Here is a 19,157-nt window from a genome sequence, read left to right on the forward strand (position 1 = left end):
GAATATGTACCCTTCTGTTGATTCAATGCTATTAGTACATCTAGTCAAGTTGTACAATGTACAATGACTGTGATCTTGTTACAGTGAGGGAGTTGCATTTTTTTTTAGGAATTACATGCCGCAAATTTGTTCCCATTTGGCTAGGCAGTTTGCAGTCATTTAGTATGATACATTCTTGCTGATTTTTGGTTGTTCGGAAAAATAAAGTCATCTTTTTTGCCTTTTTTTTATAGAAAGGAATAACATTTGTCTGTCTCCAGTCTGCTTTGAAAATAGATGTTTTAAAAAAGAAATTGAGTTGTGGTGCAAATTCTGATGGGGATTGTTTTAGTATGCATGATTGTTTTTTTTTTATCTATCAGTAGCTTTAGATGGATCAAGATTATTTTTTAAGAGTTTTTCTATACTATTTGATGTAAGTCACATGTATTTCTCACATAGTATAAAATTGGGAATGGAAATGGGAAATGTGTCAAAGAGACAACAAGTTTGAACAATCTGACAGGGTGAAAGAGTAGATTACAGCCAAAGGCCACCAAATGGCAGTGCCCAAATTACTGTTTTTCAGGGGTATCATTTGTGCCAAATTTATATGTTTTCCAAATGTATCAATTGCGCCAATATTTGGAATTAATTTGTACCAATTTACCTGTACATATATCTATTATAAATATTATTGATTAATATTTATTCAAATTTTTGGCTTAAAAAGTATCAAATATTGGAAGATATTTCACCAAGAAGATGAGCATCTGGAGAGAAATGACTTGAAATGCATTAGATTTAATGCAAATTTAAAAGTTATGGCGCAAAAGGACGCATTTTTGGCGCAAACAGATCTCTCCCCACCAATTGGTCTTCAATGCATGCCTCAGCTGGCCCCTAAAATCTTTTTTGTATCATCTATCAACATGTCCTCAGATCATGATGATCCTTACCAAATCAGGTTCCATTTGCCCAAAAAAATTTTCACCTCTTTTCCTTTCGCACCTTTTTTTATTGTTTTTAATAATTCTATAATCATATTTTGGTAAGTGTACGTATTGCTAAAAATGTTTGTTTAGTTATTGTTTCAAAATAACTTTTAATAAGATTTAAAAATTCAACATTAAATCAATTTAATAAATTGAGAGTATCGTCAGTGCTAAACTAGAGTTAGCTTTTCTTCAATTTTGATGGACTAAATAAAGCGTCTTTTGTTAACTTGCATTTTCCATAAGTGGTTTTCCCGCTTTTATTTGGTATAAAATTGCATGCTTTCTGTGATTTGTTTATTGCATGATTTGAACTCTGAAGGAACACAAAAACCCACCCAATCTCACCCTTTAGAATATTTTTCTGCTGTTTGTTGTATATTTTAAGATATTGTCAATTTTTAGGAAGCGTCATGAATTGGACAGAATGTTACCTGAATACATAGTTTTACTGAAGGGCTGAATTTATCACAGTTGGCGTCTGGTAGCCCAGTTGCCATTTGGAGAAAACATATGATGGTTGCCCTTCAATGTTTTTTTCTTGGACATTAATGAGAAATTGTCGATGAATGCAAATTCGTTGGCCGGTTGATACATAGTTGAACTGTCCTAATAAATCCATGACAAAAAATTGCCAAAATTCAAACTTGTTTTTTATTATGATCATATATTAGTTCGTCTTACAATTTGTTTACATTTGTATAACGAAGGTAATCTGGAGTCGTTGGAAATATTACGGGGGATTTCAACGAATTTTGGTTATCTTTTATCTGGTATATCGTATTCCTAAATTGACTTTTGTTGGTTTCTTTCGAATATTTAATAAAGTGACATTCTGAAAATGTTTGTTTTTTTAGTTGAATAAATATCTAATCATATTAAGTTCGTGAATTGCTATAAATATTTCCTCCAACTGTTTCAAAATAAAGTGAAATTCCCACAACATTGTTGTTGTTAAATAAAGGCACTGTCTGTGCATAGCCCCATGCTGGTACGAATAATCAAATTGCCATTTGTTTAAAACATGTATCCACATCAGGTTTTATAATAAAATGCCATTGGATCGTGAAATGTACACAGAAATTATCAATAATATGGGGGTTTTTAATTAGTGTAGAAAGAATGAAAAGTGAAAATAATATTTTCAAATTGTATTTATTAGATAACAAATTAACAATACATAATAAACATTGAAAATCTAATGTACACTGATGGAAAATTAAACTGTACTGAAAAAGAAACTTGATAAAAATGAATACTATTATAAAATGTAAATTTTGCAAATTTAAAGAATTAAATTTTACTGAATTTGAAAAATACCTATATGAGATTTTGAAAAATGATCTTTTTTTAGAAAAATGTAAAACAGAAACTGAAATTCTAAAATATCTTTTGATGTGCTAAAGTTAAGTTACATTTTTGTCAAATATTCTGTTATTTATCAGTGTTTCAGCTAGGATTTCAAAAGGGCAGGGTGCCAATCCTGAAAAAGGGCATTTAACGCGTGATATGATAAAATGAAAAGGGCATGTTTTAATAAAGATATTAATCAAACATTATGTTTATTCGTTGAATCACAGGTTATACAAGAACAACATCATCTTTTTAGGCTGAAAAACTTGTCAAGCAGCTTGTCACACAAGTTTTTAGATCATTGCTTGGCACAGTTGAGCTTTATATGCAGTATCATGAGTATGTTTTGAAAGGTGACCTGTTTCATTCTGTTTCTATGGTCTGGCACATTTTACCAGCTTCACCTTTCTACCCCTGCTGTGCTTAATGGCAATACAGCACAAAACAGCTGTGCTCAGTAAATGCACAATGTTAGGATATATAGCAACAGTGAAAAATTGTGACCAAGGCACCCTACCAACACTGCTACTAAGACCCTCTTTAACTTTTCCCATAACTCAAAATACCTAAACATATATATTCTAAAGCAAGAAGTATGTAGGTCTACACATTTTAGAATATGTAAATGGGTGCATCAATGCTAGGAAAAACCCAGATTGGGTTATCTTTCTTTATTCGGGTGTGCTCCTTCTTTGGAGGATTATTAACAGTACATAAATATGATGTAAATAGGATCATAATAGGGAGGCCGATTTTGTTATTTTCGTATCAAAAATGAGAACAGTCAATGATGAATATGTCTGAATTTTCTGTTTATTTCACAGAAAACAAGTATAACAATGTCTTCAACAAGTTTATTATGGTTTTGAACTTTCTGTCATTACATTTCCTCCATGAAACTACGGTAAACATTGTGCCCAAGTTGTCGTATGCACATTTCTCCAAAAATAATAATTGCCGACTGACCAATTCTATTTGAATGAATTAATGTTGATGATCATTAATGACCCATCCGATAAACAGATTACCTATAACAACAGATTATGACACCAGTTGTAACTGTTGATTAGCTTGGGATCGTAAACATAGTCATAAACTTTTCCCCAGGTAAAATTTAGTAATAAGCGTATCATATCAATACGAACAAATTCCTCAAAAAAAGGCAGGGCGCCCTGGAAACTGTAAAAAGGGCACAGGGCGGCACCTGGGAAAGGGTAGGCGCAGAGCCCTCTGAAAATGGCCTAGCTCAGGCTCAGGAACACTGTTTATTGTATCAAGTGTGCCATTTTCATCCCTCAGAATCCATGATAGATTCACTGAAAAAAAGTACATTTTCACTGTCTTTGGGGGTTATAATATAACTGCAAATTGAATCAGGGAATTAAAAATAACAGTAGAATAAATTAATAGACTCTGTGTTTCTTTTATAATACAGTTGAGTTAAATGAATCCACTGATAATTTTGTCCTCCCAACATGTATATTGCACTCTTCCATTTTAAGAATACTTGTGAAAAAATGTAAACTAATTATAGTAATACCTACATGACCTATATATAAATATTAATGAAACTTCTGAGTAGTTTTAATCAATTTATTAACTAATGCGACAGTTACGTATATATTTTCCGCTTCATTCCCGATCTGATAGCATTTTATTATAAAACAATATGTGGGTACGCATTACTAGCCTATGAACAGCACTTATGTATATGAATAAACAACTAACATGAGAGGTGTAAACTCTACGGCGCAAAGTTTATTGTGAGCCAAAAAGAACCATGCAGATATAATCCTAATTACATTACAAGACATTTTTATTTTACCAGTAATATTTAGGGATAGTAGATCTTTACATAGATAGAAAACAAGTGCCTGTTACGAGTAATATATATATAGGAATAGTAGATCTTTCCCTGGATAGAAAACAAGTGCCTGTTATACAGGGAGTAGTAGATCTTGCCATGGATAGAAAACAAGTGCCTGTGATAAATTTCTTTTACTTTTTAGTTTTACTTGGCAACGCACCAACCAGTGCTTTATTTTACACTTTAGAGATCTATAAATTAATTGATGTGTGAATGTAATTTCTTGTTGTTAATTAATGTTTCTGAGATCAACATTTGTCTTGTCTTTAACAATGCCAACGATGTTATTTACCTGTTGCAAATACTTAAGAATCAATACACAGTCGCCATGTGTAAACAAATCGAAACTGCTGCCACCTGTTGTGAAATTCCTACAACTAGGTCAAATGAGGTCAAGAATCACCCATAATTCCCGCGAAAATTTACGTCCCGCCTTCATTTAACTACAGGAACAGGAAAACGTTATTAAATGTTCTTTCATTTTCTAATTATAATGGATATGTATATGTGATTTAATGCCTTGTAGTGAAATTATATTGGAATACGTTCGAAAAACTATTCGCGTGGAAATTTAATGAGATTTTACAGGGAAATAGCATTTATAAATATTGATCGCATTGTGAATTTTGTTGTTTACAAATTTTACACGACTTGAAAAGTTACAGGAAGTTCGAAAATATATACAATAACTTTATGACAAATTAAAATATGTCAGCAGAAGCGGAAGATGGGGGACCTGCGTCCCCCCGTGCTAAATATGGATGTAAGTCAAGTACTAATCGTACTAAACATTAAATTTTGAACTATTTGATTAATGAAATTTGCAAAATTTAAATATTCTGTCTTTTCACAAGTGTATATCACTCCATATAAAATTGTGTATTGTCAACACCAAATAATAGGGTCATAATATTTTCAGTCAAATATGAAATACAAACAGAATATACCTTCACATGAAACATGTACATGTATATTGCCACTGGTTTTATTTAGTTACTTTTTTAGTTACTTTTTGTTTGTGAATGTGAAGTTATTATCCCAGGAGAGCTCCCCAGGACAGGTTTTGATTTTCTAGGCGTCCCAGAAAAAAATTAAAATAGCCTTGCCAGACGTCATAATTATTTGGACTAGCAATATACATGATATATATAGACTTCAACAAAATTGAATTATAAATAATATTATACATGTTTAAGAGAAAAATCAAATCAAATCATTTGAGTGGTGGTTCCAATTTGGTGGTGTGGGGGGGGGGGGGGGGTGGTAGGGGGTTGGAACCCCTTTGGATGATTGACAATTGTTTTCTTGTTTTGGAATCCCTCCCTTTTAAAATACAAAATGTAGTGTGGATCTGCCCTGGATGAATTTCATGTTTACATGTATATTGTACAAAATGTAATCTGACTATGTACAATGTAGTATGATTGCACATTTCTGAAGGCTGTATAGGCACACCCTTGGGTCATGAATAATCTGTATTTGTTTGAATTTAGTTTTGGATTTTTTTTTAACTTTTTACAAATTATTATATCTTCATAATCATGATAATCATTGAAAAAATGAATAAAATATAAATTGAATGCAAAATTATATTTATATATGAATTTAACCTCAAAACTTTCTTTGAACATACAATGAACATAAAAGGTATATATATTCCTAATTATTTTTAAAAATTATACTATTATTAATGCACTGACACATTATGATATTGATAAGAACTCCCTACAATAACATGCATAGAAGAATACTTCAATTTCTATATATGGCAGTGGTGTCAAATTCAATTATAACCTCAGTATACATGTACTTGTCAAGGTCATTGCAGACAAATTTAATGTCGGGAGTAAGATTAGTTAAATAATTCACTATTAATGCATGGTTACATGTATCTCATTACAGTCAAAACTGCACCATACAGCAGGATCACATTGTTCACTTGGTTTTGAAATTCAATTGAACTGTTTATATGATGACACTACAATGTCAATGATTTAATTTTAGCTATAACATCTTATCAATGATTGAATGTAAAGTCAGCCATGTAGTTGAGAGGAAAAATAAAGAACTGAAGAAGGCCATTGGCCGAAACGTCTTAAAAAATTGGTTTATTTAAACAATTAAAAAAATGATTTAATTTTAGTTCCAAAGAATTGAGTTTAAGGCTATGAACTAATTTTAATTTTGATTTGACAAATGTTAAAGTTCTGCATTAACATTTTATCTAAGTTAAAAGGAACAAGAAGAAGTAATGGTATAAATAGTAAAACTATCATGAAAAAGTTGATAAAAATGTCTATAAAAATCTCCAGTACTGAGGTCCAAATTATAATGGTATAAATAGTAAAACAATCATGAAAAAGTTGATAAAAATGTCTATAAAAATCTCCAGTACTGAGGCCCAAATTATAATGGTATAAATAGTAAAACAATCATGAAAAAGTTGATAAAAATGTCTATAAAAATCTCCAGTACTGATCAGACCCAAATTACAGCTGAATATTGTTAGCAAAATTGTTAATTTTTGTCCATCCACAACCGGGATTTGAATTGATGCAACTGAGATATTGTAGTATCAAATTGTGTTGCACTGTGCCTGACACGCTAGACCACTTGACCACCTAGGCAATTTACATGAACATGTTGTTAAGAATAACTTTTCAATAACTTTCAATTACATGTACATGTTTATCATGTTTATTGTACATTGGAATATTATTGCTGGTAATAAATTTAATACATTTCCTGTTTAATTTATCACTATTAAAGTTCAAATTTCATGTACATGTTCATTGATATTGTACATTTGTACATTAATGTATATGTACATGTACATTGATAAACAAAGGCAAATATTAATTATGTTGAAGCTTAAAAAACTACAAAAAATGCACATATGTAATACACATAGTATTATTGGCAAACAATGAACATTGTTTACATGTATACCCCTTCATTTACCATTTAATTCATTTATTTAATTTTTATTACCTTTCAAAACAATAAAAATTAAGTTTGTGAATAGCCTTTTTTTAACCTTTCATAATAATATTAACATATATATAAAGCCATATCCTTTCAAATCTAAAGAAAAAACGAAAAACTATGTAATATATACATGTACATGTATAAATATCATAACAAGAACATCAATGTCCAATATGTCAACTATATTTGTGTATGGAAAGATAGTAGGATACACTTGTCTGACTTGCAGGTTTCATTTGGCATTGGCCTTTTAAATACTTTATAGGACATATATACAATGTACATTTATTTTTGTAGCTTATGTTCTGTGTGAGCCAAAGCTCCGTGTTGAAGGCTGTACCTTGACCAATAATGGGTTACTTTTAAATATTGTTATTTGGATGGAAAGTTGTCTAATTGGTATTCATGATCATACCACATCTTCCTATATCTATATATTAACTTTTTGTGATTAAGTCTATTTTTTTTCAAAATATTGTATAAAAATGTACATGAACAAATGTAGCAGCAATTTGGTCACCATATTTGTTTCATGGAATGATTGTAAGGTTGCATTGGTGTCCATTTCTTGTCTAGGAGATTTGATACATGTATGATCTTGACATCAATGTCATGATTCATTGGTCAATGTTGAGTTTTCATGATTATTTATGTATCTCAGATACTGTATGCAATTGGTAAACTGTTTTTGGTGTATATGGAATGCAGGGTTCAACATGAAAGATGTCTGATGTTTAAAAACATTGAAAAATCACTGAATCTAGTCTTATTGATTTAAATCATATCAATTAGCCCTGACAGTATAGACAAATTATAATTTTTCCTATTATGAAAGGGTTTTTTTTTTGTTTTTTGTTTTTTAAAGTTTACAATATTTTTCAGCAATTGATACTGGGGGAGCTCACATGTCAGCTGATGAAATGGACGAGCTTAGAAAAAAGAATGTAGCATATGAATATTTATGCCATTTAGAAGAAGCAAAAGTGTAAGTACACCATGCAGTATTACAATTTGTAAGATACTTCAAAATATGTTAAATAGTCAGATGTCCTATTGACAATATTGTATATCAGTGTGCAGACACAATGCCAAACTTACATGTACCATTAAGCCAATAAGCTTTAGATAATGAATAAAATTGATAATGGAAATGGAGAATATGTCAACCATGATAACAATAATGAAGCATTCATTGTGCACATTCAAGTTTGATAGAACTTTTGAAGATAGATGTTGGAATTACACATATTGAAAAAAACATGTACATGTACTTATACAGCTTAAAAAAAGTAAAATCAAAAAAATATTGAACTCTGAGGAAAATTACATGTAATAGTATTAGTATTACTTTTACAGCTTAATTACATACATTTAGACAATATACCTATAGTGTCTTGAAATATGAAATTTATTTGTATGAGGCTTAGAAACGGGAAAATGCGAGGTTCTACCGAGCATTTTCCTGTTTCGTGCCGAATACAAATAAATTTCATATTTCAAGACACTATAAGTATATTGTCTTTATACTGAAATCGAAAACAAATATTTAAAAATGAAAAAAGTATGTAACATTAATTGTTAAAAAAAAGTGTTTGGAATTTCCCTCTTCGGGTACCATTTTGGGGTATTTCCCTATGAGCGTAGTCCAGGCGGTAAAACATTGACGTATTAAGGAATTAGAAAGGGAAAATGAACTAGCTTTATCTGTATAGTAAAATAGCTGATTGCAGTATAATTGTACATATACTGTTTACAGCTTAATTATATACATTTGTACATATGGACCATAATTTGCTATTGGGCTCCGTTTCCTATAACTATAGAAAAGTGATAAAATGTGAATTACTGTAAGAAAAGTTGCAACTACATCTAAAGATACCGTTATTTTTATCAACATACAAGTGTATGCTACTCTTCCCTAGAAAAAAAATTAAAATATACGAATTTCAAAGATTCTACAACCGTATTTATGTGTCGTTTCTCGCGTTACTTATTGCTTCCGAAGAGCATAACGCTGACTGATTTATAGATAATCGCCACCGGCAAATTCGTAACTTTTGCTTTCAAATAACAAAGAACATCGACCAATAAGAATAGTGAGAAGAAAACGCCGAGAACTATAAGTATTTATGTAGCAGATGTAAGAACAGTGGCGTGATTTTTGAGTCCGATTTCGTAACGCAATTTTTATACGACCGCAAATTTTGAAAAAATTTTCGTCGTATATTGCTATCACGTTGGCGTCGTCGTCGTCGTCGTCGTCCGAATACTTTTAGTTTTCGCACTCTAACTTTAGTAAAAGTGAATAGAAATCTATGAAATTTTAACACAAGGTTTATGACCATAAAAGGAAGGCTGGTATTGACTTTAGTAAAAGTGAATAGAAATCTATGAAATTTTAACACAAGGTTTATGACCATAAAAGGAAGGCTGGTATTGACTTTAGTAAAAGTGAATAGAAATCTATGAAATTTTAACACAAGGTTTATGACCATAAAAGGAAGGCTGGTATTGATTTTGGGAGTTTTGGTCCCAACATTTTAGGAATTAGGGGCCAAAAAGGGCCCAAATAAGCATTTTCTTGGTTTTCGCACTATAACTTTAGTTTAAGTTAATAGAAATCTATGAAATTTTTACACAAGGTTTATAACCACAAAATAAAGGTTGAGATTGATTTTGGGAGTTTTATTTTCAACAGTTTAGGAATTAGGGGCCAAAAAAGGGCCCAAATAAGCATTATTCTTGGTTTTCGCACAATAACTTTAGTTAAAGTAAAAAGAAATCAATGAAATTTAAACACAATGTTTATGACCACAAAAGGAAAGTTGGTATTGATTTTGGGAGTTTCGGTCCCAACAGTTTGGGAATTAGGGGCCAAAAAGGGACCCAAATAAGCATTTTACTTGGTTTTCGCACCATAGCGTTAGTAGAAGTAAATAGAAATCTATGAAATTTAAACACAAGGTTTATGACTATAAAAGGAAGGTTGGTATTGATTTTGGAAGTTTTGGTCCCAACAGTTAAGGAAAAAGGGGCCCAAAGGGTCCAAAATTAAACTTTGTTTGATTTCATCAAAATTGAATAATTGGGGTTCTTTAATATGCTGAATCTAACTGTGTATGTAGATTCTTAATTTTTGGTCCCGTTTTCAAATTGGTCTACATTAAGGTCCAAAGGGTCCAAAATTAAACTTAGTTTGATTTTAACAAAAATTGAAACCTTGGGGTTCTTTGATATGCTGAATCTAAAAATGTACTTAGATTTTTGATTATTGGCCCAGTTTTCATCAAAATTGAATAATTGGGGTTCTTTAATATGCTGAATCTAACTGTGTATGTAGATTCTTAATTTTTGGTCCCGTTTTCAAATTGGTCTACATTAAGGTCCAAAGGGTCCAAAATTAAACTTAGTTTGATTTCATCAAAAATTGAATAATTGGGGTTCTTTGATATGCCAAATCTAACTGTGTATGTAGATTCTTAATTTTTGGTCCAGTTTTAAAATTGGTCTAAATTAAAGTGTAAAGGGTCCAAAATTAAACTAAGTTTGATTTTAACAAAAATTAAATTCTTGGGCCTCTTTGATATGCTGAATCTAAACATGTACTTAGATTTTTGATTATGGGCCCAGTTTTCAAGTTGGTCCAAATCAGGATCTAAAATTATTATATTAAGTATTGTGCAATAGCAAGTCTTTTCAATTGCACTGTATTGTGCAATGGCAAGAAATATCTAATTTCACAATATTGTGAAATAGCAAATTTTTTTTTAATTAAGAGTTATCTTTCTTTGTCCAGTATAATAAGCAAGAAATATCTGCAAGAATTTTTTTAATTGGAGTTATCTTTCTTTGTCCAGAATCAACTTAAATCTTTGTTATATACAATATACAATGTATATTCACTTTTTACTACCAACTGATAAATTTAAATAATCTTTACCATTCATTAATAACAAGCAGTTTTTTTACATCATGTATTTAAATGAGTAGTAATTGTTGCAAACTCCATTAGAATATTTTAATTGAAATTAGTTTTGGAATAAGGGAAAGGGGGATGTGAATAAAAAATTTGATTAAATTTTTCTCATTTGAAATTTCATAAATAAAAAGAAAATTTCTTCAAACATTTTTTTGAGAGGATTAATATTCAACAGCATAGTGAATTGCTCTAAGAGAAAACAAAAATTTTAAGTTCATTTGAATACATTCATTCTGTGTCAGAAACCTATGCTGTGTCAACTATTTAATCACAATCCAAATTTAGAGCGGAATCCAGCTTGAATGTTGTGTCCATACTTGCCCCAACCGTTCAGGGTTCAACCTCTGCGGTCGTATAAAGCTACGCCCTGCGGAGCATCTGGTTAGATGATGTAATCTGCTTTGTTGTAATAGAATTCTTAAAAACAATATGCAAATATGAACTCTCGCGAGATGTTCAAACAGGTAAATCCGAGATGATTTACATTCTTGTTTTGATCTTCGTAATAATTAAGTAAGAAAATTACGTTGTCGTTATGCGTTACATTTCACACGAAACAGAAGTCCAGTTATTTATTAAAATTGTTTTTGTCCTCAAGTTCTAACCATTTCCGGTCATACGTGAAACATGTGACTAACAAATGATAACGCCATTACGGCCGGATGTACGAAATACTAGGTCTAAACATTGTTTTTGTTTCCAACGGTATGTTAGCAAACATAATCTGTAGACTTGTTTCGTCTTGTTTAAAAGAGGAAAATACAATTGTCAAAGAGATGGCGCCGGTGGTCTGTTATTTTTCCTATGTGCATAATGTTACATACGATCCTGTGTGAAAATAAATGCCCAATGACTTGACAAAATCGATTTCATATTTGACAGACGTTAGAACACACTTCGTTTCCCGATAATGACGTGAAGAGTCCTTGGAAAAATCAATCGAAATTACGTCTCTTATCATTGTACCAATGCTCGTTGGATTGATTTAACTTCAGCAGTAAATATTACTGGATATTTTAGGTGAATAAATATAATTTAATAACAAATACATGTTAATATACCGTTACACTTAGAATGTACAAAGTTGGAATCCTGTCACAGTTTTTAATTAATATTTTTTATTCATGTTCTGCAAACACTTATCAGAAACGCAATAAACTTGTCAAAGGAGAAGTAAACTTTCACCATGCATGACTTGAAAGGAAGTACTTTATTGATTTTAGCCCACTAAAGTAGGTTAAAATGTGGAAACCATGTAGATGGTGTACAGGTCACAAGTATCACATTGTGCCTATTTTAAAGATTTTAATTCCAAGTTAAAAGTTTTTTTCTTTACTGGATTTGAAGAATGTTACATTGCCAATGATTTGGAATAAATTGTATATAACTGGAATATCAAAACCAAATATAAATACATTTTTTTTGCTTAAACATCAAGATACAACGATTATGGTATCCTGTATCAATGGAGAAAATATGGAAAATTCTGAATAAATTGTACTAATTGTTTTCAAAACAAGCACATATTTAGGAGTTTTATAATACTGTTACATTTAAGATGGATTTTAAGAAAAAGTATACTGTTCAGATTATTATAAGCAGATTTTGCAATAAAATAAAACTAAAAAAATGCTTTTGGTTTCTTATGGTTTCCTGTCAGGTTTAAAAAAAACTTTGAATATAACATTGAAAATAGATTTTAAATATTAACATGAAGCAAGTAACACTAGTAATGGTGTTTATTTATGCCTTTTGAATTATATTGTGCAAAATAAAGAAAATAAAGATTGGTTTCCTGTTTGGTTTCATGTCACGTAAACGGTGAATCAAAATGTATTAATTTTTTCTCGAAAAACTCAATTGTTCCATTCATACTATTCTAACACCAACACAACCAACAAAATAAAAGTTAAAATTTTAGAACTTATAAAAAAGGATACAAAAAGAAACCAAAGGCCGAATACCAAATTATGGTCCATATACTGTTTACAGCTTTACATATTTGTGTTACAACAGGATTTGATTTGCCTAGACACAAGTTACTATCTGTATAAGTTGTAATTGTAAGCAAAGGTACTTTTGATTTCATTGTCAGGTAGCAAAAATCTTACATATAAATACTTGTACTTAAATTTGTGTAATACATGTATTAGTGACCTTTGCAAAATATTTTTTGTTTGTATGATTTATAAGAAGCTTTAGCTTTTTGTGTAAAGATCTGATATTGCTCCTTTTCATAGTTTATCTGGCCAAAAGGCCAAAGTGAGCTATTCTCATTACTAAAGCATTCAGAGTCCCTTATTGTTGTGTTGATTTGAGAAAAGTTTTTACATTTTAAAAAGTTCAGATATATCATGATGGGACGTGGGAAATCTATTTATTGTTTACTGGATTTCATGGAAGTTTCTCAGTTGTGAATTGCATACAATGTATATGCATATGTTCATTTAAAAGAAATTGGGAAACAAAAAAAATAGTGTGAGGATTTAAGTGTTGATACTGTTTTTGTTGCAAGTTTCCTCTCTTCAATAGCTTTCTTCCTGTAGTGACTAAATTTAATAATGTAATATTAAAGTAAAAACTTAAAGGAAGTTGGCCAGCCTTTTATAAAATTATGTTGTTGTAATCTTGTCAGCTTGCATGATAATTAGATATTTATGTTTTATCTTTACTCTGGGATATTGTTTAAAGATTTTTGCTCAAGTCATTTAGTTGATCATGATCCAGAAATTTAGATATAGAAATATACATTGTATATACAGTTATATAATCACATCAAAACAGGATTGTAGATTTTAGGAGAATTTAGGATTAAATTTGTATGGACACATTTTATAATTGGGAGAGATCCGTTTGCACCAACAATGCATCCTTTTGTGCCACAACTTTTTTTCTCCAATGCTGCGTTTTTGGACACCTGCTTTAAAATTACTTGGTATCATTTGCGCCAAAAATAAATCGTACAATTGCGCCAGTAAGAAGAAATATGACTTCCCTTCTCCTTTATTCGGACTTGAAACCAGTAGTTTACAAGGAAAATGTTGCTGCATGGGTACAATGTACATTTTGTACTTCCTAATTTAATCTTTGTTGTTGCTTGTAACTTCACTTTATTGTAAAAAAAAAAACAATATTGAAGGATGAACTGCATAAAACAGTTCAGAATAATTCCTGTAGAAGTGCTTCTGCTTCATTACTGGTACGTCTTGTGGTAGATAGAGTTTCAGCCCATACGGATGGTGGGAGCAAAGCATGGTGTCATGACAACATATGTGGCTAAAACATGATCAGCAAAAGCTTCTGTTTTCTTCACTTTTGGCATATTTTGTATTAAATATTCAGCAAAGCAATAAGTTTTCTACTCTCTCTCTCATGCATTTCAAGTCATTTCTCTCCAGATGCTCATCTTCATGTTGAAATTTTTCCAAACATAATAATGATACTTTTCAGCCCAAAAAATAAAAATAAATATTGTATATGTGTACAGGTAAATTGAGTTCCAAATGTTGGCTCAATTGATACATTTTGAAAACAAAAGTTGGTGCAAATGATACCCGTGAAAAACAGTAATTGGCGCAAAGGGACTGCTGCCTTACATAATCAAATACTTAACTTGTAAATGAAAAAGAACCAATAAACAATAGTAACCAATTTATTAATTACAAAAATGAAAATTTATAGTGTGAATTAAAACTGAAAATATTGCAACAGATGTAGTTGATTCAGGAGATCTGTAGGTTTTACTGTTTATGTTCATTTAAGAAATAAGGAAATATTGAAAAAAAAATCAAACATGATTGAACTCAGTGTATGTATCTCTATGAAATAATACATTTGGATTGATATCACAGGTTATTGTCCTAGGGGTTAAAACAAGTAGTTTTCTTGTTTTCGAACAACGGATAGTGTATAAGTGTATAGATCTCCAGTACTTCAGTGGAAGGTCAGGATTGATTTTAGGGGTTATTTTTTGGGACCAGTTATTAAAATTGGTTTGCATTAAGGTCCAAATGGTCCAAAATTAAACTGTGTTTGATGTCAACAAAAATATTTGGTTTATTTATATGCTGAACTAACTGTTTAAAAGTCTTATGTTGGACCAAAATCCCAATTTCACGGTCCACTGAACATAGAAAATGATAGTGTGTGGGGCATCAGTGCACTTGTACTTAGTTCTACATATATTGTATGATTTTTGTATCATCCGCTTATGATGGATCATACCATTTGAGTAAAGATAAGGCCAATGGAGAAGACATTTTGATGTTAGTTTATTAAGAACTCATCCCATCTCAATCAGCAAAGACTCACCACTGCTAAAAGTGATGAGCCTCTATGACAATACCGGAAAAATATCCCAGCAAAATTCTAATATACATATATACATTTGTAAGTGTCATTTTGAGTTACCATATCCTTCTATTCTACATGTTCTAACAATTGCAATTTTTTCTCACACTTTCACCGATAGACATGTTTTTTATTGACAGCTCTGATATTTTTCTCACATAATTATAATTCACTCTGAGTCATAACCTGTATATAAGTCAAAGAAAGTTAAGTGAAATTATATTTTGCATTGGAAAAAAAGGTTGTTTTCAACAAGTTGATCCTCATATTGTTGTATAATATAGTTGTTAAATAAGCTGTATCAAATCTCAGATCATTGAATGAATGTTTTATGTAGTAAAAGTTTTTTCTAATGTATAAATTTTGTTTTCCTCGAATGTATAATTAGTATTTACATGTACATTTAACATACACATCCATCAGTAAAACAAAGTTGACATTTTATTGCATCATCGTCTGTAGATTATTCATTGACTCCCTGAAATTACATTAAATGATATAAACAGGGAAATCTTTTCACATTCTTAAATCTATGTGAAAGGGCAAGCCAGGTAGTGGTTATTTTTGTCAACATTTGAGTCATCAAATCGGTGAAGTGTTCTGTAGTATCATTAAAGTCTGACAGATAAAGTCGCATAAAATAACTTTATTTCAATTACACGTATATCTCACATATTTAAAAAGAAGATTGATTGATGATTTGTTGTTTTCATTAAAGTTTTTTTTTATTACTTTTTCAATAATCTATTAAAAATGTACACATTTAAGAAATGTTATTCCTACTGTTTGTTCTAATTAGCTATATTGATACTTTGTGATATTTTTGTCCCACTAAGCAACACATTGTCGTTAGGGCTCTCACATTTACAACTTTTGCCAATATTTATTATTAACTTATATTATAGTTTTATTTCAGCAATGTCTATGACAAGTTTAAAAATCAGTACTGCTTCAAAATCTTTTTGATTTTGGACCCCATAATTAATTTGTTCCTCATTGAGGTCTAAGGGGTTCAAATGATTGAGAACTACAGATTGATCATTGGTGTTGGAGCCTAATTCTTTGTAAAGGGACACATAGAGGGGAAACATTGCTCTTCAAGTGAAACAGATTGCTTCAATTGACTTGATGTTTGATTCCACTTGACCAAGCTTTGGTTTCAGTAACTGGTATTGTTTGAAACAGTTCCTAATGAAATGAAAATAAATTTGACCTTTTGGAAAATAATTAATTATCACCTATATGAATTCATTTGTAAATAAGTAATATGTATATATATAATTTTAGATGGATCCAAGCATGCATTAATGAAGAGTTACCTCCTACAACAGAACTAGAAGAAGGTTTGAGAAATGGTGTTTATCTTGCCAAACTTGGTCATTTCTTGGCTCCCAAGTTTGTACCAGTCAAAAGGATTTATGACAGAGAACAAACTAGATTTCAGGTACATATTTGTTAGGTTTTTTTCTATTTATGAAAATGTTGTGACTTGTATGTATTTCCTAGCTAATCTGCCATTATAGTCAATGGCACATGATATACCACTTGTATTTAACGGTTGAGAAATCTTCCTAAATATGATATAGAAGATGTGGGTGATCGTCAATATGAAATTAACAGCTATAGGTCACTGTTATTGCATAGTCAGTTATAAACGGCCAAATAATTACAAATGTAAAACAATTCAAACAAGAAAACTAATGCCGTAATTAATGTATCAAAAAATGAATCAAAAACAAATAAGTAACTCATCATTAAATGACAACCACTGAATTACAGGCTCCTTACTTGGGACAGGCACATACATTCATAATGTGGTGGGGTTAAACATATGCATATTAGCAGGATCCCAACCCTCCCATAACTTTGGTGGTGTTGGAGTACACTATAACTTTAAGAATCAGTTGAAAAAGGCTTGCAACTCATCAGATGGATACAAAAATTAAATACATAAAACAAAAACACAGAGAAGACGTGACTGGATACTTGTACATCCCCACAACAAAAAGACACTGATGACATTAATTTCAAAGCCAATTACAACTAATAATTACATCTAATACTAAATTATCAATCAGTACACATCCAACATCCAATGGATTTAGTTTTAAAAAGTAACAAACAGTCAGAGAAAAACATGACCTTTGTGCAATGTCAAGATACAGGAGTCGAAAGGTTTGAGATCCATGAAATTGCATGTGTATACAATAATATTAAGTTTGCTTTTAATTTAATGATAACACAATCAATATTAATACCAATAAAAACAATATTCAAATATCTTATGACAGTGTTGAATTGGTAACCTTTCAAAATAAGTTTATTTAAGAGAATAAGTTCACCAGTATTGTTTCTAAATTTTCGGGCACAGTAAACAACGTCTGTAAAAATGAGGTCGTGCTATCCTGTTTGAAGTAAGTTTTCTACAGGTACAATTGAACTTCAAAATCAAATCTTTATATCCAAGTAAGAATGAAGTAAAAGAATTAAGTAATTTATGGTAATGAAATTCCCGACTCAATAGTATGTTGGTTGTGAAATAAAAAGATTTTAAATTAAAGGGTTGCATAACTTTCAGTTTAAAGTAAGCCACTAAGGAGATGTGGTATGATAACCAATGTGTCAACTACAAACTATAAAGAATAAGGCAAGGATGTGAGAAAAAACAGGCTTCGGGAATGAGCAAAAATTTTATTACCTACAACACATGTCCTAACTATAAAAGACAGGGATAACAAAAATTGAAACTAAAAAAGACAACATGAATCACCAAAACTATTAAACAGAACCACCTACAAACACCCAACTCTTGTGACTTGGTAAAGGCACACCCTATTGCATGTATTTTGTGATCATTCAGTTAATGTATACAACCTTGCACACAATTTGGAAAACAAAGTAAAAATATGCTTGTGACTACAGAAACAAACTTAAAGAGATTAGAAAGGTACCAAGTGAACATTCAAAACTTATGATTCAAAAAGAATCTGACAACACCAAGGCAAACAAAACCCCAAAAAATCAAAAGAAGGCGTAAAAGACAATTGTGTACAAAAACTTCATAACAATTTTTAAAATACTAATTAAGCAACATGAATATTACCAAAAGTTATGGTAGTCATAGCTGTTGTTCATGTTGTTTAATTAATGCTTCGTCAGGAAATAAAACAATCAGAAAAATCACTCTTAATATGTAATATGTTTCTCAATGAGAGGTGTTGACACTTGAAATCTCAATTCAAAACTTGATACCTCAAAAAAGGCATTCATAGAAGTTATAAATACTTTAAACACATATTTACTCATTCAAAACCAGAGAATATTAGATTAAAACATTTAGATCATTGGTTTCCTCTTGTCCTTCAATTCTTACATGAAGATTTTGAAAAGTTGCATGTCTGCAAAATGTTTTGATGATTATTCTTATGTTTTGTATTGTCAAACTAGTGTTATATATTCTATGTTATAGTTCATTGGGTAGGAAATAGATGTTTTTGTACCTGCTGTTTTACAGTTTATGAGGACCAAAATGGATGTTTAAAACTATTTTAACATTTACCATATATGATGATATCCATACAGGTTCTTTGGTGTGTTCAGTATCAACAGAAATAATCCTCAAATAGGTTTTTAACAAATTAGTTAT

At 30.6% G+C, this 19,157-nt stretch overlaps 2 protein-coding genes across 2 annotated transcripts in view; one reads left to right on the plus strand and one right to left on the minus strand.

The window, feature by feature from the left end:
• Positions 1 to 4,614, minus strand: part of LOC134715415 (protein FAM81A-like) — a 32,116-nt gene extending 27,502 nt beyond the window's left edge. Inside the window, exon 1 of the mRNA XM_063577576.1 lies at positions 4,487 to 4,614. The gene's annotated coding sequence lies outside the window, so the exon portion shown is untranslated. The remainder of the gene's footprint in view (positions 1 to 4,486) is intronic.
• The window catches only part of LOC134715413 (ras GTPase-activating-like protein IQGAP1), a 92,140-nt gene continuing 77,581 nt past the window's right edge, over positions 4,599 to 19,157 (plus strand). Inside the window, exons 1-3 of the mRNA XM_063577572.1 lie at positions 4,599 to 4,957; positions 8,065 to 8,167; positions 16,799 to 16,955. Coding sequence (XP_063433642.1) covers positions 4,903 to 4,957; positions 8,065 to 8,167; positions 16,799 to 16,955 — 315 coding nt within the window. The 5' untranslated portion in view covers positions 4,599 to 4,902. The remainder of the gene's footprint in view (positions 4,958 to 8,064; positions 8,168 to 16,798; positions 16,956 to 19,157) is intronic.

The sequence above is a fragment of the Mytilus trossulus genome, chromosome 4, assembly GCF_036588685.1.
Source record: "Mytilus trossulus isolate FHL-02 chromosome 4, PNRI_Mtr1.1.1.hap1, whole genome shotgun sequence".
Classification (NCBI taxonomy): Eukaryota; Metazoa; Mollusca; class Bivalvia; order Mytilida; family Mytilidae; genus Mytilus; species Mytilus trossulus.